General features: G+C 37.1%; 1 protein-coding gene across 5 annotated transcripts in view; it reads right to left on the reverse strand.

Annotated features, from left to right (window-relative positions):
• Positions 1 to 13,281: 13,281 nt before the first annotated feature.
• The window catches only part of arap1 (ArfGAP with RhoGAP domain, ankyrin repeat and PH domain 1), an 80,963-nt gene continuing 70,927 nt past the window's right edge, over positions 13,282 to 23,317 (reverse strand). For 4 of the 5 annotated variants that reach the window (XM_088920373.1, XM_088920371.1, XM_088920372.1 and 1 more), the window contains 4 exons: positions 21,307 to 21,370; positions 19,616 to 19,771; positions 16,438 to 16,475; positions 13,282 to 15,867 (listed from right to left, as the gene is read on the reverse strand). In XM_088920373.1, the coding sequence (XP_088776499.1) occupies positions 16,458 to 16,475; positions 19,616 to 19,771; positions 21,307 to 21,370 (238 nt within the window). In that variant the 3' untranslated portion in view covers positions 13,282 to 15,867; positions 16,438 to 16,457. The remainder of the gene's footprint in view (positions 15,868 to 16,437; positions 16,476 to 19,615; positions 19,772 to 21,306; positions 21,371 to 23,317) is intronic. The other variant, XM_088920374.1, reaches the window with a different exon arrangement.

The raw sequence follows: 23,317 nt of genomic DNA on the forward strand, positions 1-23,317 counted from the left end.
GAGCGTATTTTTTTAAAATAAAATTTCTGTGCACAAATCTATAGATGTAATAAATGAAAAGATGAATAATTCTGCTGAGGTTCAGAGGCATTTAGCAGGGATATTGCTTTAGTAACAAAAATAAAAACCTTATTTTCAGTAATACATTCAGCTTTCAGTGAAGGTAGGGTTTTGGAAGCATACAATAGGACATAATTAAAACACAGCCAAAAGGCAGAAGGCCATGATCTGTTCTTGGTCACATGATGAATTTCATTAAAAAAATGAGGATAGAAATATTGGAAGCATAAACCATGTTTACGTACAATATGTGTATATATGCATACAAAAGATGCATACAAGAGTATTAAAGCAATTTGCCAATTGTCAGTGACATGTAGGGATTTCACTACAGTACACATACCCTAGTTATAAGTTCAATTATCTCTCCAGTTAATGACTGCAACAGTGATGGAAACCAATTATGTGCCAGCAATTGAAAAGCATCAGTAATACAATACATTGGAAGGATGTTTTTTCAAAATTTCAAAGAGCTAACAGGACCAATTATAAAGGAATCACAAACTTAGGCTCTGTCGTTTTATCATTCAGTTTGGACAAGCTGTTCATGTTGTTTCATATGTTTCTAGGTGACTAAAAAGCTTATTCTTCATCTTTTTAAGGTGTATGAAGGGAGCACACATTACTGTAATAGTTTTTATAGAGCTTTATGGAAAAATGAAAAAACCCAAAGCAGTTTCATCTTTACCTCAGAACCACACACTGATCAGATGCTTTTTTTCAGAGCAGCAGAAAAGTTTCTTTCAGTATTCATAGACATCTGCATGCCTTCTAATCCGACAACAGATGTGCTCCTGGTGGACCAAGCATCTCAGTACTTCCTTGGGCTGTCCACTCACCAACGTCATCCACTGAATGTCAGTCACTAAGTCAAAGTCCGAATATTAACTGCAATACTTAAAGTGCAACTGTGACTGCAAAAAATTATCTGCAACAAGAAGCTGTTCTTGTTCAGAAGAAAAGGCATTCACTCTAACATTCTTTAATTGATGAGGCTGTATTGTATTTGCCCTTGGCACACAACAGTTTCTTAAACATCTTTTAAATTGCGTACACTTTTTAAATTTCAAAAGTACATCTTTGATAAACTATTCCATGTACAGTAAGTTTCAGGCCATTTCCTTGAACAAACAAGACATTTTTAGTCACAATCTTCATTAATTATCCTTTGTGTATGCACAATTCTTATAGATGTAAAGGTATTGGTTTCTAACAAAACTGTTTGACACTAATTTCTACAAAGCATGAGGAAAATTACTTTGGTTTCATTCCCCATTTTTTGTTGCTTTACATTGCTGATTTAGCATTTACTTTGGGTAAATCCAGAAAAGGTAATAACATTAAATAACATTTAAAGGTCTAGCAATTAGCATACTATTATGTAGGCCATTTTTCAAATATAACCCATTAATTAAAGTACAGTATGTGTGCCTGCTTTTGGACTGTGCTTAGCATTATAAATAGATTTGCACTTGAGACATTATGTTTTCCTATTCTCTTGGTATAAGAAATACAGTATTTGCAATGTCAGATACTCCACTATTGATAATCCAGATATATTTTCACCAACATATTAAGAATAAGTATTACTGAGACTGAAAAAATGACCAGGACAACAAAATAACCATCTGCCAGCTACAGTATGAAATCTGGGGCAACTTGTGTCTGTCTGTAGACATAAATATTCATTTTCACCTTCTTGATGGCAAGGATATCATAATGATCCATTATAATGAAACCAGTGAAATATAGAGCTGAACATTTCTGAATTGTGCAACACCTACAGTATCTTAAAGGCCCTGTTAGCTGTTTCCAAACAACAGAAGGAAGATAAAGGTGAAAGAGGACAAGTACTGTACGTTGACCTTTTGGGTCACTTGGTGCAAGAGGCACAACTACTGCTCTAATTGAGCTTTGTTGGATCTAGAGATGTCTCATAACATTGTTCAATTTCACATTTTTCAACTTTTCACTGTAAAGGAAATCCGCATTCGGAAATCTTGGTTTTTGACTCTTTTCAATAGGACAATTCTTTCTTTTTTTCTTAAAAAATCATTACTATTTTGAGAATCATCCAGATTCTTTCCTTACAGCCCAGTACATGTAGTGGGCCTCAAATGTATTTGTGCATAAAATTCCAATACAGATTATTCAATACATTTTTACCAAACAGATTTCAAATTCACAATTATTGACAGCTATTTCACCATCCATATTTTCTTAATAATAATAATAATAACTCCTTACATTTACATACTTTGACACTCCAGTCAAAGCACTTTACAGGTAACGAGGCCTCCCCTCCACCACCACAAATGTGTAGCCCCACCTGGATGATGCGACGGCAGCCTGAGTGCACCAGTGTGCTCACCACACACCAGCTATCAGTGGGGAGGAGAGCAGAGCAATTGGGCCAGGTCAGGGACACCGTACTCGCAATGTCTGCTGGTGTCCCTGATAAAACAAGGACTGAGAAACACAAGGAACACTCTCATCTGGCACAACACAGAGTAGGGAGCAAGGGAGCATCCTTGTGGACCTCAAAGGGAGGATGAAGTGCAATATCGCCAAATGGGGTTTCTCCACGGCGAGGGAGCGCTGGAAAGGACTTTGGGCCCTGTACAGGGACGAATAGGGAAAAACCCTGTTCCTTGAGCTTCTGTGGAGGACTGGACAACCGCTGTTTCAGAGCCGGGATAGGGAAATGGCGTGGACATAAGCAAGTGGTGGGGGTTGGAGGGACTCTTTCATTGTGCAAATCCAGCACCATCATCCACTTACGCTGATTGATTCATAAAGGACAATCACCCGATTAAGAAATAAAGTTTATTTTGATAATAAATTGAGCCAGTTCATAGATGGGCATTATTAGGAGGCCATGACTAGTAAAGGACAGGAGGAAATTTGGCCAAGACAGTGGGGTTACACCCCTACTTTTTTTTTTTAAGGAGCGCTCTAGGATATTTCATGACCACAGAGAGTCAGGACCTCAGTTTTAAGTCTTACCTGAAGGATGCCACCTACAGTATTATACTGGGGCATTAGGACTCACACAAACCACAGGGTGAGAGCTCCCTACTGGCCCCACTAACAGCTCTTCCAGCAGCAACCTTAGCTTTCCAAGGAGGTCTCCCATCCAGGTACTGACCATCCACACACCTGCTTAGCTTCTGTGAGCTGCCAGTTGTGAGCTGACCTGCGATATAGGTGGTGGCCTTATTAGATAAGGTGCTTTCACACAGTATTATTCTACTTTTGACAGAAGAACAGAATTGTTTGGCAATTAATGACCAATCTTCAACAGGCTAGGGCTAGGCTAGGGTAGTATAGCAAGTACTTTATACATGTATGGCAATAGAAAGATTTAGTTTTCTCTTGGGAGAAAAGTACCTTCTCTAATTTGCATAGAAAATTATAGTGATTTGAATTTCTGACAAAGGTTAAAAACTCTTAAGAAATGTAAACATACAGCATAGCAGACCAAAGGAAACCTGCTCAGGGTCTGCAACCTTCAACCTACAGAGTTACAGTCCTGCATGTTTTGAAGGCAGGCTTAAAAATCCCATGAGTAGAGAACTGGAAAACATGTTGATTTCTCCAAATTAAGAAACTGATTCATCTAATTAGGCCATCCAGAGCTCAGCAGGAATGAAAGCCAGAGAACAATGTGGCTCCCCAGGACAGGAGTTGCAGACCCCTGTCTTAAAGTAATCCATGTGAAAATAAATGTGCTTTTGCAGCAAGGAAAGTGCATTCAATTGCGACTAATCACTGCAGAATGTAGCGGATGCTGTCACCTTAGTCACTGGGGAAACATGCCAGACACTCTTCTTCAAACTGCACTTTAACCATTCGTGTGCTAGACTAGTCAGTCCAGCAACTCCGTTCCTCTGGAGATCATTGAGCAACATATTTCGTTTCGTAGCACAGAACTCCTGGAAAAGCTGACACAAAAGGGCAAACCTTAAAATTTTAGCAAGGGGGATAATTCACAATAAATATCATAATATCACCGCTGTCAAATGCAAACAATATCATTACACAAAAGTACATTCTGAATGAATGGATACAAAATCCAAATGATATTCTTTGTTATTTACAAGAACATAGTGGCATATATTGTTACATTATGTTGCCTGTGAGCTTCACTTCCCAATTTAGGCCAGTCATGTTTTGAATGTTACATCCAGAACACAGAACTAAATTTAATTGATCTTAATATCTGGGTGACAGAATTAGAAAACACGGGTGCTTAAGAGACCGAGAACTCCAAAGTGTTTCAGAATCACAATAATCTTCATTTGCCAAATACTTTTCAGTAAGGAATTGACTCTGAGTACTTGGTACATCAGAAACATTCTACATACCGTATACTTTACCATACATAACAAGACGATAGACCTCATTAAGACAGTGCACATATAACTAGGAATTCTAGTTAAGCAAAAAGATTTAGGAAATAAGCCGTTCAAATACTGGTTGGCTCTAGTTTTAATAGTGAATTCCTGAGGGAAGTTTATGAAACAGGTAGTAACCTGGGAGTGAGGGATCATCAGCAATCTTTCCTGTGCACTACTTTGCATTGAACCAATCATCAATGGAGAGCAGATGACAGCCAAAGCAAGCAGAGCAAGCAACACAATGCAGTTCTGCTTAAGAGAGGGCAGATGCTTTGCCAAACTGAATTGACAGAGGCAGTTAGAATGCTCTCAATAATGGCAATAATGAGAAACACCAAAGTTTTTCAGCCGGCACTCAATGTTGAAAAATTCTTTTTTTTTTCTGAATACGAATTAACTCAAAGGGTTCCTGAAAAATGCACATACAGAGCTGTCGATGCCACATTTTTTATTTTGACTTTTGCAGACTCTTCAGAAATATATTTTTTTAATTATTAGATATTCTGATTCTGATTACTGACATGCAAGTTCAAGTCCCAAATACCCAGCATCATTGATTCCTAAACCTTTCCAAAGCAGAGAGTAGTTTGAAACTTGTTTTTTTTTGGCTCGGAAAGAAAACTAGGGAAAATAAAGTTCACGATCAGCCTTAGCCATCACAGAGCCAAATGGTTTTAATCAATGTCATTCCAAGCTAAGGGTTGTAGGAAGCAAAGGAACAAGTAGTTCAACAAGTTAATCCCACACTGAAAAATGAGGAGTAAAAAAGTTTTTTGAGCTCGTCAGATGCATGAAATATACAAATGAATTAAGGATATGTGAAAAGAAACAGATGATTTTATTAGAATCAGGACTTCTAATAAGGGATTAAAACTGCCATTAACCCTCTACTTGGATGTAAGCAGCTACTGTATGCGACCAAACCACTAGGACTTACTGCACTGTTGTTGATGTCTCAGAGTTTCATTCCTTGAAGCTGATAATATTGGCAGTAATAGATTTGGAAACACTCCATGTTTTGTGGCAAAATAAAAAATATATTCTGTGTGGTACGGACCAATTTTCACCCCATGACACCCAAGCCTAGATGTATCCTTAGTTCTTGGAGGGTCTAGTGTCTTCTGATGTGTTCCCATCAGGGCAGTCAATTAAATAATTAACATAATTATCTTCTAGGTTATACATAGGATTTTATTTAAAGTTAGCCTCAATTACTCAAAACATTCACGCTGTTAAATGTTTAGACCATGTGACTGAGACAAAAGAAGACACTAGGTTCTCCAAGGACTGAGTTTGAGTACCTTGCCCAAGATATTGATTTTTAACATATCCTGCCTATACAAATATTTTTTAATAAAAAAAGCTTGAGTAGATCTGATCTATAAAAATAGTCTTGCCTCAGGTTATGTAGTACACAGTTCTTACATGGACTACAGAAATGATTGTGTTCCTGTGTTATACACCCACAGGTTTCTGATCTCCAGCTTTTATCAGTGATCTGAAACAGAAGTTACCAATGTCCTCTCACTGTGATGTCAGTGAATTTCCTGTGTCGAGAGACAAGCTAGTACCCTAACCAAGAGGGTCACAAAGGTGATGTGCACTGGAGGAGGCTGATTTGGAGAATTGTTTTTGTTCCATGTTCTGTTTTTGCCACCCCCTAACGTTGCTATGGCAATGCAGGGGTGGAGTTACCATGGAAATAATTCAACAGGATGCTGCATGAAAGTGGAGTCTAAGGAAGGTGATAATTTTGTACTCGCAAGATGTTAAAATTTCTGGCAGACCACCTTATCCAACTGTGTGAACACTGAGGGTTACTGAGGGTTGCAGATGCATTTCAATAAAAAGGGGGTTGTAACATTATGACCCCAACAATTAGTGATCTCTGAATAAAAATAATAGATGCCAAGATCCTTAGATTTAATACCATCATGGTTAACACCATTATATTTTAGCTAGGAAAATGTCCTCAGTATTATACTTTTGCACAGAAACAAAAATCTGCATATTTATAGATTTAATTACTTGAGTATGTACTTCGCTATAAATATTTATAGAACAATGTGTGTAACTGGCTTGTCAAAATCTAAACATATCCAACAGAAGTTAGAACTGATTCCAAGATCTCTTCACAATCAGACATGCTGTGTCTAATGGATAATGGGCATGTTTATACACACAAACCATGATGGATACTTTCTAATGTTATCATTAGCATGCGGAACAAGTAGTTTATAGTGAATTTCAAGCTAAATGTGAAACATATTTCAGCTGTGGAGCTTTCTTCAGGTGTACAGTATAGTGTTATAATCCTTACAGATGCAAATGTTTAAAATCTGGCCAATAAACTAAGTTCCAAACTTCCTTTAAGTATTTTTGCTTACCTGGTAATCACATCTCAACAAAAAAAGGGGGTAAATGTGTATTCTAAACTAGAAAACACAATGGACTTATATTAGAGCATTTAAAAGCTGATCATTTTAAAAAGGTGTTTTTAGCATTACTGTATCTAGAGTGGATCAGTAACATTTATGCATTTGAAGGTGAAAGAATTTAACTATTAAAACCATTTATTTTTTTTAAAAAGTAATACAAGTACAACTCACCAGAGTTTCAGTTTGTACATTGCTTCCACGTTCCACTTCCATCAATTCATTTTTAACCGTTTCTTCCAATTCTGGTTCATGGGGGAGCCGAATCTGTCCCAGTAAGCAATGGGAGCAAGGCAAGGTACACCCTGGACAGGATGCCTTGTCCATTGAAGAGTGGACACACAGACATGCACGCACTCACACATAGAGCAAATTTTCCCAGAAGCCAAATAACCTACAAGTATATTTACAGACTGGGGGGAAAACCACGTGAACACGAGGAGAACATGCAAACTCCATTCAGACAACACCCCAGGTTAGCAATGCTAACCATTACGTTAGTGTGCTGCCCACAGGTTCCATGTTTAACTGTTATTGCCAGTCTGAAATTAGTGCTTGATGCAAGCATTCTTTAAAGAACATGCATGGAAATCCAATATATCTTTCATCATTTGGATATTGAAAGCCTCTGCTACAACCAAAAAAATCAAAACATCTCAGAGAAAGCATATACAGAACACTCCTACCAGCTTCCCTATACAGTATACTGCTCATAATACCAAACTGATTCCTGAAAATGTCTATGTTTAGTACATGCTGCCTCTCAGGAATAGAACACAAATTGGAAGCACAACAGCCACAAGCACACGATCACTTTCAGCAACCTCTAAACTCCTCACAACATTGTACAAAGTCTGAATTCTAATTACCAATTTACAGTTTCCCCATTCTATAAAAAAAAAAACCTGGAAACTGAATAGTATACAGTACCGTATATGCATGTACAGTAAGACACTAGTGCCTAACGTCTATCTTCAATATCAACAGGATCATCGACTAAGCTTTTGTTTATGTAAACCATTTATAGTAACATGCTTTGGACCCACTTTATCCACCACTGAAGTACAGAATCCACCTGGGAGATCATGGCAGCTGTTATATACCAGAAATCCCACGACACATGAGATCAGGTGACTAATGCTTTAGTTTAAATACAGCCTGCACAGAATTTGTCTGTATTCATTTAAAGGCACCTTAAAACGTTTTAGACTACCGACTTTGAGTTACCATTGCAAAGAATAATATACAGTAACACACATTAAGTTGTGTATATTCCCATATCACAAGCAAAAATCAATTCTCAAATAAAATCTCCAGTGTAAAAAAATAAACAAAAACAACAGCTTGCCTAAAGTGTACTGTAAATAAATGTTTATTATTCAAAGACTTCAAACTGAGCTTTTGAATAAGTTTCAAACAAATAACCGCTAGCAATGCATCTTTAAGAAGAACAAATCTTACCATTTTTAAAACCACAAAATTGTGCTTTTGTGCTGGCTCTTCTATGGATTGTATAATGTCATTGTTAACCTTCCTCATTTCTTAACAAAACTCATTCAATTCTCTGCTGGGGCACCTTCCATCCAGTTTAACAGACCAAACTCCCACCTAGTATCTGAAGTATCAGATTTCCTATCACACTACATGCTCAGGTGTAATCAACTATCTGATCAACCCTTGCAGCAGGTGCTCTTTAAGCATTCAGTTGGAAAGACTGCAAGAGAACACCACTCTTTTCATAGAAATTAGAGCACAAACCACCAGTCTAATCTCTGAAAACATTTGGAACAGTTTTCAAGAGAACTGTGACACACTCTAGAAACAGTAGTACTGTAGTTCTTAGGGTTATCTTAAGTTTGTCTTATGTTCTTCTTACGTTATGTTGTATATATTCTGACTTCTCAATGGTCATATGTTGGCTATGGCTCCTTAAAAGCCATGCTTTTTAGAAAACGCAACACTGAGAATTGAACTTGGAAAGCTGTTTGGGAGAGCAAACTAGATATCTATGAAACTCTCCAAGACGTCATTAGTTGAAGAGCATATCTGAGCATTGCTGATTTAGGGAGAGGACAATCTAAATGAACCATTAAGAAGGGTGGACAGATCTGGTCCATAAGAACTTCTTGGATGCCTGGTTTACATTATGTTGGATTCAGTTACATAGCTGAGCTAATTATCTCCATAACTGCTGAACTGTAGTAGGCCTTTGATTCTGAAACCAAAAAAAATCCTCTCCAGTTTAATAATACCCTTCTTCACAGAGGTAAACTAAAAGAACAAAAATAATCTCTGTTGCATTGTAATTGAGATTGTGCTACAGTATGTGCAAACTCTACTGTAGAAATTCTCACTACAATACTTCATAATTATCGCACCTAATATCCTATTAGCTTTTCAAAGAGGGTACATGCATTGCTTAACATGCAGATGAATTTGCAAAACAATCCTTGCAATTTATGAAGACTTTCTCAGTCAGAACTGGTTGCCATGGGAACACTTTAAAGGTTCAGAGACATTAAAACCATAATTGGCAGGGAAGGTGGTCTCCTTAAAATGTCTACCCCATACTTCACCACATTAAATGTTAATGAATGTGAAGGTCAAATTAAATATAAGAAATCCTGGAAAAATGAATGACTTATATATAGGACCTGTAAACACTCAATGTGTTCCAAGGAGTCCTTGGATTTGACAACTTACAGTGAATGAAAAAGAAATTAACAAAGAATATAAAATGAAAAGATCTTGGTTGCATTAACTTTAAAGAGTTCCAACCCTCAAGAACTGGCGGAGCTGACATTTTTTCCCCCAAAATTTAATGATTTAATTGGTTTAATTATTGGCTTTTTCCTCTCTCAGTATGAAGCAGCTGATAATAAAATCCATGAGCCCAAATGACTCAAGTACTGGGGGAGGATACAGCAGTTCTTAGGGGCTGCTTTTTATTTCTGTCATGGGACCTATTTTTAATTTTTTGTATAATATCTATATGACTCCTAGGATCATGACTCCAACCAACCTGCCAACCATGAATTCCAAAACTGTGATCACTTTCTGACAGGTGAATTGTCTCTACTCAGTGGAAAGTCCCCATTAAGTATTGAGTCAAAATTTCTGAGTGAAAGTCAAAGTATTCATTTTAATTTAGGCTTGATTGCACAAAACAAGCTCCTCTTCAGCCTGATATCCTATGACGTACGTTAACATTTCACTTTTGAGACAAAAGTCACGCCATTACAGCATGCTGAAATGCATCCACTTCACTGACTGTTTCATCCTTAGAGGCTGACAGCAAGCCTGAGCCCAACCAGGTAGGCGCAGAATGTCAGGCTGGATCAAAACCCAGACAAGATGTAAACATATCGCAAGACACATGCTACAGGCATGAAAACCTGAGCACCTGGAGGAAACCCATGTGGGTGAACATGCAAACTCAACACAGATCGTGCTCCAGTCCAGACTCACACCCTGGACCCAAGAATCAATAACTGCTACATCACCATACTGTCCCTAATTTGTCAAAGAATTGTATGAATAACGCCAACAACAACAACAAAAAAAGATTTTAAACATTTTGAATAAAACATATGCTGTGGTTAACCATATAATTTGGCTGCTTCCCAGAGTGACTTTTCAAACATTGCCATTAATATCATTCTTTGTAGAACTCTTTTTTTGCTGACCAAAAAGTTTTTTTTTTAATGGACAAAATTCAAAGTGTATTTATAAAGATCTGAATTATAGTTTTGTTGTTTTGTGTGTCCAGTGACAATGAAACAACCAGCGCACACACCGCTAGTCTTTTGGGGAAAAATGTAACGGACATAAAACACCTCCCAAAAAAATTATTCAGAGAACAATCCTAAGATCATTTGCTTTTTAACCAGCTTTCCTTTTCTAGTTTCATTTTCATGCAGCTTCCATTCACAGTCACCTCTCACGCAGACATGGTGTCAAGCTGTCTCTGGCAGCACTGAGTCTTCACCAGAAAGAATGAAACTTTGTCTTCTGTCTCTGCACAATGTGATGCTTTGGAGGTAAAACTAAATCCTCAGAGCTGGCAACTTTTTCAGTCCTTATACAGTTGTAAAACCATCTCTGAATTGACATTTGCATTTTAACTAGCTTTTTATAAAGAAAATATCCACAGTACCAGCTTTATGTGGACTTATGATTGCAGAACCAGGACCCAAAGGGTATATCATCTGCTATTAGACAATTGTTTATCATTTCTCCTCCTTGAGCCTAGAATGACCCCGAAGTGTCAGTATTGCTTTCTGTGTGGTAGAGAGAAGATAACAGACCAGCTGCATCCAACTGTGACTCAGTCTTCCAGCCGCCTGCATCTTACAAAACTCTGGTGTGTCTGAGTCATGCAAAACACACTGCCACTTTGGGAAAAGCAGACTTCATGGGACCCATGAGAACCAGGCAGATAAGTCTGTTCTTATGATCTTAAAATCATCATTATGCAGAAAAAACATACCATATACAGTATGTAATTTACCACCTTCTGTTTCAAGAAACAAAGCCTCTAACTGAATATTTTTTGGATTTTCTTATTGCATCAAAATGAAACCATTTTTTTTGCTCAAGTTACAAGTTACAGCTAAGCCGTGTGACATTCAAAGTTTCCAGAACTTGGGTGTACAGTACCAGTAACTTGAAGGTTTTGCTCCACAAAACAAATTAAATGGAACTTGGAAGGACGCTTGTTTTCATTCGTGGTTCAGCCCAGATTAAATATGAAACCTGTGACCAACCTGCCAAAATGAAAACTTGATGGTGACCTTCCATAGCGTGGACACAAACACATCTGACAGCTGGCTCAAGCACTGGTTTTTAATCTTGGCCATTACCTGCATTTACTATGAGTCAGATTTAAAAAAAAGTTGTGAACATTTTACACCAAAATAAATCATTCTTGCAGAATCCAAATCAAACAACTATTCATTTCTCCCGTACAATAAATGCAGTTCAACTGAACGTACATGAAGGACATTATTACCGTGCTGTCAGGTGAGTCTTCCTTCATTGGTTTCAGTTGATCATATCTCCCAAGGCTCTTACCTTTTTTTCCCCCATGACTGTGAAGAGTTGGTAATTGCATATCAGCAGCAGGACACTCCCAAGGAATTTCCAAGCCCTGTATCTTTGCATAGATTGTTCCATTTCTTGGTACTATGAAGCTCCACTCTACATGATGCTGCAAAAGACAGTTTTCACTTCCAAACATACCGGTTTCACCACTGCATATCAAATGGACAGGCCTTCTTCAGTGGCTGAAGAAAATGAGGTTGATTTTATTGAGTAATTAGGTTTAGAGTTTTCAGGTACACCGATTTCTTTTTTGCAAGGCTTGAGTAGATCATCTATAATCAGTTCTATATAGAGTATTTGTGCATCTACAGTAATGTCAATCTGTAGCATTGCTTCTTTTCAGCACACCAACAAAACAGGCAATAATTTCCAATGTTGAACTCATTCTAACACACCACTGTGCCTCATGGCTAAACAGACAAGTACTGGCTTGAGTGCACATTGTGATCTCTTGTCATTTATGATGAAGAGAAGCTAAGCATACATGCACCGTAACAGATGTTCAAGAGAAAGGATTTTTTCCCTCTATTTTTTAGAAATCCACGCAGTTGAAATTTGTTAAAGACAGGAGGGGAAAAGAGAGACATGTTGCAAGACTCAAAGAATGGGTGATGGGTTCAGATAATGCTTCATTTCAGCTTTTGAGAATTGAAGGAAAAAAATTAAATGGCAATCTTATTGCATTCAATTCAAATGACCAAATGAAGCGATTTTAATCTGAATAGATGACCTGATTTATCCTTGAGCAAATGATCATTGCAGCAGTAACATGGCTGTCAGGAATTACACAGGCAACCTGTTGATTATTTAATTACAACTATCAGAACATTCTATAGGACAGTTACCAAAGGTTTCTTATTTAACCTCCACAAAACACTTACAGTAAGATGGAAAACAAGGTAGACATGTAAATGTACAGTATATGCTATCCTCTTCTTTGCTCTTGTAATTCTAAAATAGTTTTGCAGGCCCCTATGACATCAAAATAATTAACATATTATGCTTGTTTTGTTTATTTTGGTGTTGTTAAAAAAGAGGAAAAAGCAATTAAAATCTAGAAAAGTAAAACTAAATAAGTACAAGGATCAAGGTAAATTAAGAGTGCATCCAATACAGTTAAATGATCTAAAATGCTGACTTGTAAGTAGATATTTACAATATAGAAACCGTCTTATCTTTAAACAATCAGAAACCTATGTCAGAAGCTCCTGTCATACTGTATGTACACCACTTCACATTCTAGATATCAATCATAGTTCAAGAAATCCCACAAACTAAGCAGATTACAGTAACGGTTTATTGGGTAATTAGAAGGTGATCCATTGAAACCATGCATTTGCACTTTAAGTTGGGTCACCTTCAATTTCTACAGTAGCTTCCCAGTTATTGCTACATTTTTTACACATGATAAAAAGGTACACTCTAAAATTAATATGCAAACACTTTATACAAATCAACATTGAATGAATGAATTTCATAAACATTCACAAGATGACAGGAAGAGCCAAGCACATAAATTTTAACTGCAACATACTGTACAAACAGAGAAAGAAGAAAGTCACAAGGTGTAATGAAGACTGCCACAAGTGCTGAACTGTACTTTCCAGACAGCACAACCTTACATGTGTAAGAATTACTATACAAGGGAACCCATCAATAGAAGGACGTGCTGAGAATTAATGGAACAACTTCTATAACTCTAAAACTTCTCTACTATTTGAGAACAACTGCTTTCTTACGTGAAGGAAAGGTTTTATGTGTCCTGTGATGGCATACCTCTTTCTCCATTTTGGATTAAAAAGCACACAAATTTTCAGAGGCGTATAATCAAGAGTAAGCCAAAACACAGAGACGGCTTCGTCTTGTGTCAATGGATATCTCAGGGCTTTTACAACAGTAGCTGGGAAAAAGCAGGAGAGAATATTACCCAACCATCTGCAAAGGATGTAGTGTTGCAAGGTACAGTATGTGGCTTTCTGTTATGGGAAGAACAGAGGTTCCTGATGTCTATCATGTGCAGAGTGATGTTTTTTTCTAGTGTTTCTGAAATCTTTGATGTCATTTCATAGCCATTAATACAAGACAATGGGATTCTGTGGGATTCTACCAGTGGATTTTCTTTCAATCTTCAGATTTCCTAAATGTCTGAGAGAAGAACAAACTCACGACAGCCTTCTGAATTCCAGCACTCTGTGATTTACTAAGAGCGGTTATAGCAATTTCTAGAATGAAGATATGAAATGTAGGCTCACTCTTTAATACAAATCAGGGAACATTCACTGGGGTTTTTTGTGTTCTCTTATTCTGTTTTATACTACAAGATACAATGCCATCTTTCAGCCAATTAAGCTAAAGAGAAATCAAAGTCTGTACTTTTCTGAAACGCAAAGTATCCAAGTTGCTTAATTTGCAGAGTCAAGGCACTTAATGATTTAAGTTTAATTACAAAAAAAATGAAATGACTGTATAAAAAGTAAGAGTTTCTTTGTGTTACCCCCACAGGAGATATTGACCTTTTATACTATGTATACTTTGGAAACAATACTATTTGTCTCTGAATTTCTTCCTCAGCTTCCCCTAATATTGTTCTTGCAATCTTCTAAAATTGTTATCTCCCTACCAAATCCAAGTTAGTTTATTACAACAACTTTTACGGTTGACAATTGGGTTCTAGCAGGTCTATTAAACTTTGTGTTTGGACTTGGGAGAGATTGACAGAAAAGTCTGCTCTAGATCATTTTATACAAAGACTTTTTTAAAAAAGTGAATTTCTCTACTGTTATAATCTGTCATTCGCCTCCACAATTACATAAGAAATGTGGAGACTAAAATGCTGCCATACAAATAAATAAAAAAAACATTTTAAGAACATTCAATTAAGTTGCCAAGACATACCTTCTTATTAACCTTTCAGAAACAAAGCTAAAGAAAGCAAAGCTTGGAAGGCTACCTTTTGTTAAACTGATGTATCATTTTTTGACGTTTAAAAATTAGTCACTGGTGCATAGCGTTCACTCTTCTACAGAGCAAACCAGAAGTGTTTATTTTAATGAAATGAAATTAAAGATTTAAAATGTGTAATCATAAATCATTTTGCCAAAGACCTCAGACATACAGTATATCCTCAGTCAAATGACACCTATCAATCTGGAACGTCAATGAGTTGATCCAATGGAGAAGCATGTTTTCTCTTTTATAGTCTTTTGAGGATAAACACACATAAGCCAAAGTTATTATTCTCAGTTTTTTTTTGTCCAGAGTGTACAATGATGATGATTAAAAGAACAAGAACAACAAACGTTTGATGCATTCAGTCACAGGTTTTCATTTTTTCAAGACGTCTGAAGAACCATCACGTCTCCACTGGATTCAGTTATTTATTGAACACAGAGGTTCCAATACACGATGGAAAAATGGGTGGGGATAGACTTGATTGCACTTTTTTGTTTACCTTAGCCCCTCTTTGAAAGGCACAGTGCCTATCATACCAGTCTTTACCAGAGCTTTTTAACACTGAAATGGCTTGGGAGAGGAGGCTGTGGTTATGTGCCTTCAGGCATGCCTAGTCCCCGGCTTCACCAAGTGTAGACGTGCAACTTTCAAAATCTGTGGGATGTTTACCCAGAAGGGATGATAAGAAAAGAGGCAGAGTGTGTTGTGTCTGAATAAATCACTGCCAACTGGCCTTTCACTTGAGCATGGAAGTACATAAGCCCTTCTGAGGCCTCCTTGATTTTTTTACAGTCCGTATGGTCAGAGAACACAGTAAAGTCTTTGTGCAAAAACTGTTTTAGATTCCATCTTCCATCTCTGCCAGAAGACCTCTTAAACAGTCATCCTCCTGCTTGTCCTGTGCTGGCTGCTTCTTACTGTGCTCAGAAACATTACAAAATATAGATTTATTACAACTAACATCAGAGAGCATGTACAGGTAAACATGAAAAAGTGGACATGTCAGAGAAAATTACTTTCTTTTATATGGTTTACGTGTTACTGTTAACTTACTTCAATGAGCATTTAAACAGTATTATTTCAAATGCCAAAACTTAATAAACACAAGCCAACACATGCCTTTTGGAAAAACAGCATAAGGTGAAACACTACACAGTCAACTGCACCATCAAAACAAATTTAGAAACTATATTGCAAGAGTCATTAAAAACACAACCAAAGTTATTCTTTTCAGTATACTTGTTTCTTGTGTTTTTAAATGATGCTCAGTATTAATTACAAAGTTGTAGTAAGCTAGGAAAACTACTATTTTTTAACACAGCAATAATAATAAAACAGAATATGTCATATTTATAATTCTACTAATTGGTTTTGATACTGAACAAACCATTTAAAAAACACCTATAGAATACATTATGTACATTGTGTCCAGTTCAGCAAATTCTCTTTTGCTGCCAAAAAAATATTTCCACGTTTGAATCCCTTACCTGAATGTTAAGCTGAGCTTTCATACATTTCGGAAGAGCTGCAAGGCAAAATGAGAATTAAAGAGTGCACAGCACAATATGAAGCACTCATCTCAACAGTTCAAAACACTACCTTTAGACACTGATTTAAACTAGGGGTCAGCACCGAGCAGTGGATGGGGCTATGAACTTGTTCCTGGAGGGTTGTGGACCCAAGACACCAATGGGTCTGACGTATTGTTGAGCCAGACAGATCTAGGTTTGCATAACATCTGCTAATGGCCACCAGCATTGCCAAGGGTTCAATCTGTAATTGACTAGTATCTCACATGGACCCGCTCTATATACTCTCAAATGCCCTCTCATTCTCAAAGGCACCTATAAAAATAGGATCATACCGTTAGAATAAATATTTTCAACAATTCACAACTAAATCCCTTTAAAAAACAAACCCTTAGCAAAATAAAAATGTTTAAATATAACTTATGCACTTTCAGCCACAATATTTGAAGAACCTTTTCTTTAAACTAATTAAATTGGATACTTCTGATTTACATAGCATGCAACGGAATTTCCATAACTGCCGATTTTCAGGGTGCTTTTTAGACTTTAAAACACTCTGAAATTGACTTTAAAGGATTTTAATGTTTTTTTCTTATCTTGACAAACTAGAAGCCGTAGTTTAATACAACTAAGAGCTAGCATACACTTTCAGAAAATAATAATCTCCTTTGTGATTTAATCTATGCAGGAATATGATGAGAGTAGACAGCAACAGGTAAATTAATTCCAGCAGTAGTATGAGATTACTGTTTAGTGTGAATGCAATTTCTGTTCTGTTTAGAGAATTTGTTTAATCTATGTCCTTATCATTGCAATATGGTACATTCTTTATTACATAAAACTTAAAAAGACATTTCTAACAATAGATCATCTGAACAGTTTTTATCACTGTCTACAACAGGAACAAAATAAATGTAGCAGAGTAAATACCTATCTTTTTAAATTCATTGAATATAAAATAGAATTTTATATTTAACATCTTCATAATGGACAGGTTACATCTTAGAAAGAACATCACATACGGTTCACACAAGCAAAAAGGGGGCAATTCAGAGATGACAATTATCCTAAACAGCGCGTCTTTGAAGTGGGAGAGAAATCAAGAGCACCTGGCGAAAACCCACAAAGCTACAGGGAACAAATGGAAAATCCACACAGAAGATGCCACAAACCAGTATCAAACCCAGGACCCAGGACCCAGAACCCAAGAGCTGTAAGGCAGCAGTTCAAGCCTCCATGTAATGCTTTAAAAATGCCTAAGGTCTACAATCACAAGAGCAACATTAGAGAAGACATATAGGTTTTTGACTATTAATTTTTTTTTCTTGATTCCGGAAAGAAGTGGAATAAAATATGGTTTCTAAGTACTGTATACTTTTTTCTGCACAAAATGTTGAATAAACCAATTCATTCCTGAGTCACTTATTTTTCAACTTTTAACATTTTGCTTTGCTCATCAAAAGATCTTGTTTACATTGTCTATTTTAAACATGCATGAATACAAGCAAAGGCACATGAACTCATAAATGCATTGTGTGTACATTCATACAGGTAGTGGACAAAAACATGGAAAAACCTCGGTGTGGAACATCGTGTTTATTGAAAGCAAGGGCCTCTCACACGTGTGGCTCACGTGTCAATCAGGCAAATAATATGGCAACATGTTTAAGGACGTACAAAAATGCCGGACAGGCCAGGTTGCCTATTATCATAGATGGTATACAGTATGTGCAAGAGCAGGCTTCAGTGACTTTGAAAAGGTGTGATTGTTGGGGCACATTCACAAACTCTTCAATCCTCAAGACAGCTCAACTCGCTGATGTTTCACAATTAATAGTAAATAAGGTGATGGAAATCATCATCTGCAAATGTCAACTGTGGGTGGAAGGGCATACTTCAGGATTGTGATATCCTTGCATTCATCTGAAGAGCAATGCAAAACAGACGAGGAACTGTAGAGTAATCAAAATCTGAGACAAATTATTTAATCAAAAACGGTCCACTGAGAGCTCCTCAGATAGGATACCATAGTCAGAGGTTGCTGTGCACAAACCACTGATTACACTGGCAATGCACTGTATGTCCAGTGGAGCATAGCAACAGACAATGGACGACCAGAAGGTAGAGAAAAGTGGTATAGCCAGATGATTAATCCTTCACCATGTTCACATCAAATGGACATGTTCATGGTTGTCTCCAACCAAAAGAATTCTACTGCCCTGAATGCTTGGTGCCAACAGTGAAGACGTCTGGTGGTTCTGTAATGGTGAGGGATGTATTTTCCTGGCATAGTTCCAGTATATGTATTCCCTTAGAAGACAAAGTCTGTGTTATTTATTTATGGTACTGAGTGATCGTTTTGAAACATTTCTACCCTGTTGGCAAAAGTATCTTACAGGATGACAGTGCACCCATCCACGGAGCACATGTACAGTAGTTGCCCAGTGGTTTGATGAGCACGACACTGAAGTTATCCATAAGTCATGGCCTTCTCCCTCACTGGATCTAAACCAACCTGTCAAGCATTAATGAGGTACTCTGGGACTATGCCTGAGACAGCGAGTTGACTGACTTTCCAGTGGAAGAATGGTGCCGCACCCACCTTGCAGAATTCCAAATGCTGGCAGGCTCTATGCTATCTATACAGTATGTATACAGCAAGCCTTACTGACTGCACATGGTCATCCAATGCCTTATTAAGTAACTTTTCATCTTTGATTCCATTTTACTTGTCCACTACCTGTATATATACAGTATATATTATACACTGTATACTGCTTATACATTACATATAATTAAGCAGTCATGAATGTATAACTGATATTTATGACACTCTTCAATGCTCCAATAATAAAGCCTTACAGTATATATCAGATATAGATGCAGCTTAGAACAACGGCTCAAAGAGAGACAGACCCCAGGAATATGGATAGCCCAGTGCAAGGTAGTGTGTGCCATAATGGAAAAGTATACCAACAATTAAAAGGCCCAATGAACAGCAAGAATCACTTCTCCAATTTTTCAAGAGAGAGGCCTACTTTCTTGTTCAATTGATCAGTCAACTGTCCCATCACAAGACAGACCAAGTGACCAATTGATGGACGGATCGACAGGTTGATCGTTTGATTGGACTCACAGCAAGCGGATCAGCAGTAAAAGCAGCCACGCTGTTTCTCATCTCGTTTTCGCTGCCCCTCAGCGGGATTAAAGATCTATTACCCAACCTGGTATCAAGCTGCACACGAGATGCTCGCATCTTGACAGATTCTGAAGGCCACATGTTGCCATCATTCTGTAGGCAGAGAAAGATGATCAGGAACACTTTATAATTACTCTGTGCCAGCTTTACTCTTCCAGGTGAAGCTGAAAAAAAACTAAAGGTGAATTACCAACTGGAGCTCCACTTTAATTCCAAGTATGATGAGAGAAGATTCACCTCTAGCTTTTATCACCAATTGAATTTCCCAAAACAGGTTCAATGACAGGTCCCCACTACCACTTGAGGAAATGGCAGTAAAAGAGCATTAATATTCCAGGAAATCCCAAAAGCTTTGCTATATTACCCATGACACCATTCAGGAAAAATAACTCAATTGTTGTATTTCAAGATCCTTATTCCTTCCATCCATTTTCTAACCGTTTTATCCAATACACCATCGTGGGGGAGCCAGAGCCTCTCCCGACAAGCAATGGACACAAGGACACTGGATGGGATGCCAGTTCATTTCAGGGTACACACAGACAAACATGCACACACTCACAACAGGGCCAATTTTCCCAAAATCCAAAAAACCTACCTGTATGTCTTTCGACTGTGGGAGGAAAACGGAGTGCCCAGAGGAAACTAGTGCTGGGCGATAATTCGATAACGATAATTATCGTGATATAATTTTCCTCAATATAATTTTAACAAAAGTTCGATAAATGTTCGATATATATGTTTATGCTTTGCGCATGATATGCACATGCGTACAAAATACTGCGCGAGCGCGCGTGCGTGTTGCAGACCGGGCAGCTAACGTGGTGTTGTTTACCCACACGGTGGTGGCTGACAGGATTGTAGTTAAGAGTGGAGAATTGAGCGACACTGAAGCAAATGTAGTGCTGCCAACGACCAGCTCGAAGGACGATGACGTCATCGACAGAAAAGGTCATTCAACTTCGGTAATTTGGAGATATTTTGGCTTTTTACGATCAGGCATAAAACAGAGCACTTTAAACTTTGCAGTCTGTCTGAGCCATCTTCTATGTGTGTTTTATCACACTGCAGTATTTAATTTTTCTATTAAGATATTTATTTTGTAAATTTTACTCATGCATATTTTGACATAAAAAATACTTGAATACTCTCTACCTCAGATTTGTTTAATGTTTCTGCTGTCCGGCAAGTGTTTGTTGTGTTCTTAAAATATGAGTTGTTTAATTTACCAATTAACTGTCTGGTTTCTTCAACTTTCACTCAGGAGAAAAAATCTGCCTTTAAACTTGAAAGAAATAATGATTTGACATTTATCGATATTGACTGATATGAAAATTTTTATCGTGATAATGTTTTTGGCCATATCGCCCAGCCCTAGAGGAAACCCATGCAAACACGGGGAGAACATACAAACTCCATTCGGATAGCACCCCAGGACTTGAACCCAGGGCCCCAGTGCTGCGACGTTTGGCTTCCTAAATACCCACAATACATTGTCCCTTTCTACTGATTTCCACTAACTTCAAGATGGAAACAAATAGCTTTATGTGAGGATACTTCTTTATATTTCTTTTTGAAATCCATGGTTCATATAAGTAAAATTGCATTCAAAATATAATGTCTCACACCTGTATGCTCATAAAGGTGGCAAACCACTCTCTCATTTCGGTTTGGGTGTCACAGCAAAGATACCTGCACAAGAAAAGGACAAAGATGAGCTGTGAAGAAGAGATGAAATGTTCACTTATTTATTGTTATTGTCATCCTGTAAAGCGCTTTGAGAAGCCACCTTTAAAAGGCACTATATAAAATAAAGTTTATTATTATTATTATTATTATTATTATTATTATTATTATTATTACTTAATGTCAGGAGTATACATTGGTATGGCAGCCTTAAACGTTTCACAAAACTTGTTGGGAAATGACACAGAAAATCTCTAACTTGGATGGGATGGCTATATTACTCCATCCACCTTTACCATGCTTGTGTTAGCTATTAAATATTGAAATTTCTACTATATGATTAAAGGGTTCCCCAGAGTTAGAATGTAGAAGAATGTGAAGAAAAACACCCATATTACAATTATGTCTACATTACATATAAACGTATAAATAATTAATCTTTAAATTGGTCAAATAAAATAATCTAGGTGTTCATTTCAAAAAGATTTCCAATAAAAATCTACTGAACAGGTTTAATTGCAATCTTGTTTCTTATATCCTGAAATGTACTTGATCAGGTTAAGAGTCCAGATTGTAATTTATTTTTCCATGGAGAAGAACAAAAAGGATGTTTTTTTTATATATATAAAAAAACAATGGTTAGTGCACATCTAGTTCATATTATGTCATCAGTAGTGTTTAATGCTGGCATTAGGAAACATTGAAGCAGACAGCTTGGACAATCACATGTGTTTCCAACTAAGAAATATGTTTAATACAGTTACAGTATTGATTTTTCTCTGGGGACATTCGCTATGATCATGCACAATCTTATCTGTTGCTCATTATTTCTAAAAATGGCAGAGCCATGTTTCTTCCAGAGAGAAAAATATTACCAATTACATTCCAACTGTCTAGCCAGCAGAAGTGTCCTATTACGTTATAAATACTACGTGACGGGACTTATTTAGTTTGCACTGAGGTAAAGATATATCAGAAGGATTATATTATATTGAAATCTAATCTATCACGATCTATCATAATGTGCTTTTAAAATCAAGAAAGCCATCTCGGAGCTACTTTAACATAAGACATCTTTGTGATGCAATTTTTATATTTCGATTTGTGTCCTTCTAGGTATGAAAAAAAATTATTTCGGTTGCCTATTCAGGCTGTAATTGGCCATAACTATCCGTTCTTATGAAAAGCACAGATTTTTGCATCATCAACCCCCCAAAAATGTTATTTGCATACACATAATGTACAGTGGCAAAAGTTTGAATGTTTGTAACAGTTTTGCAAATTTTAGCAACAAATCTCAACATTCTAATCATCTCTAGAATTAAAGCAAATCGCAAAAGCAGGTATGGCAATGAACATTTGGCAACTTAAAACATCATTCTTTCTTACAGATTGAGACAAGGTGGAAAAAAAGGTAGCTTTCAATGAAGTGTAACAAAAACCAAATGACCCATGGGACATTCAGCTCCACATCAGTAACAACCATGCTTCTACTGTCAAGAGTTACACACAGGTCTTCGGTACAAGCAAAAGATCTATTCTCCCTTCCATTAGAGCAATTCGACGGCTCAATCGAATGGCTGTCACTGGATACACAGCAGCCTCTTCCTCTTTTCAATCTACAGTGCCCAACAACCATTTCCTAACTCTTATTTGGAATATCTTCTATTCCTAAAATGGTTGTTTTACTATTCTGAACACATTACAGAAGTCTCTGCCTAAAGTGAGGAACATATTTGTCAGATAACTTGTTTTTCCATCTACGTACCGTGTGGGACTGTGATAAAGCATTTTTATTTTGAAAATAGAGAGAGCACCAGCACCGTGTGTTACTATATCTTGCTCAGAATCGATGAGTCATTCTGAACCTATTAAGAGGCTTTCAGAGGTCACAATTCTCTGGAGTAATCCCTTTTTTCTGTTACCGTCTTTCTAATCAATCCCATAGTTCCC

Source organism: Atractosteus spatula, chromosome 7 (assembly GCF_055471065.1).
Source record: "Atractosteus spatula isolate fAtrSpa1 chromosome 7, fAtrSpa1.hap1, whole genome shotgun sequence".
Taxonomy (NCBI): Eukaryota; Metazoa; Chordata; class Actinopteri; order Semionotiformes; family Lepisosteidae; genus Atractosteus; species Atractosteus spatula.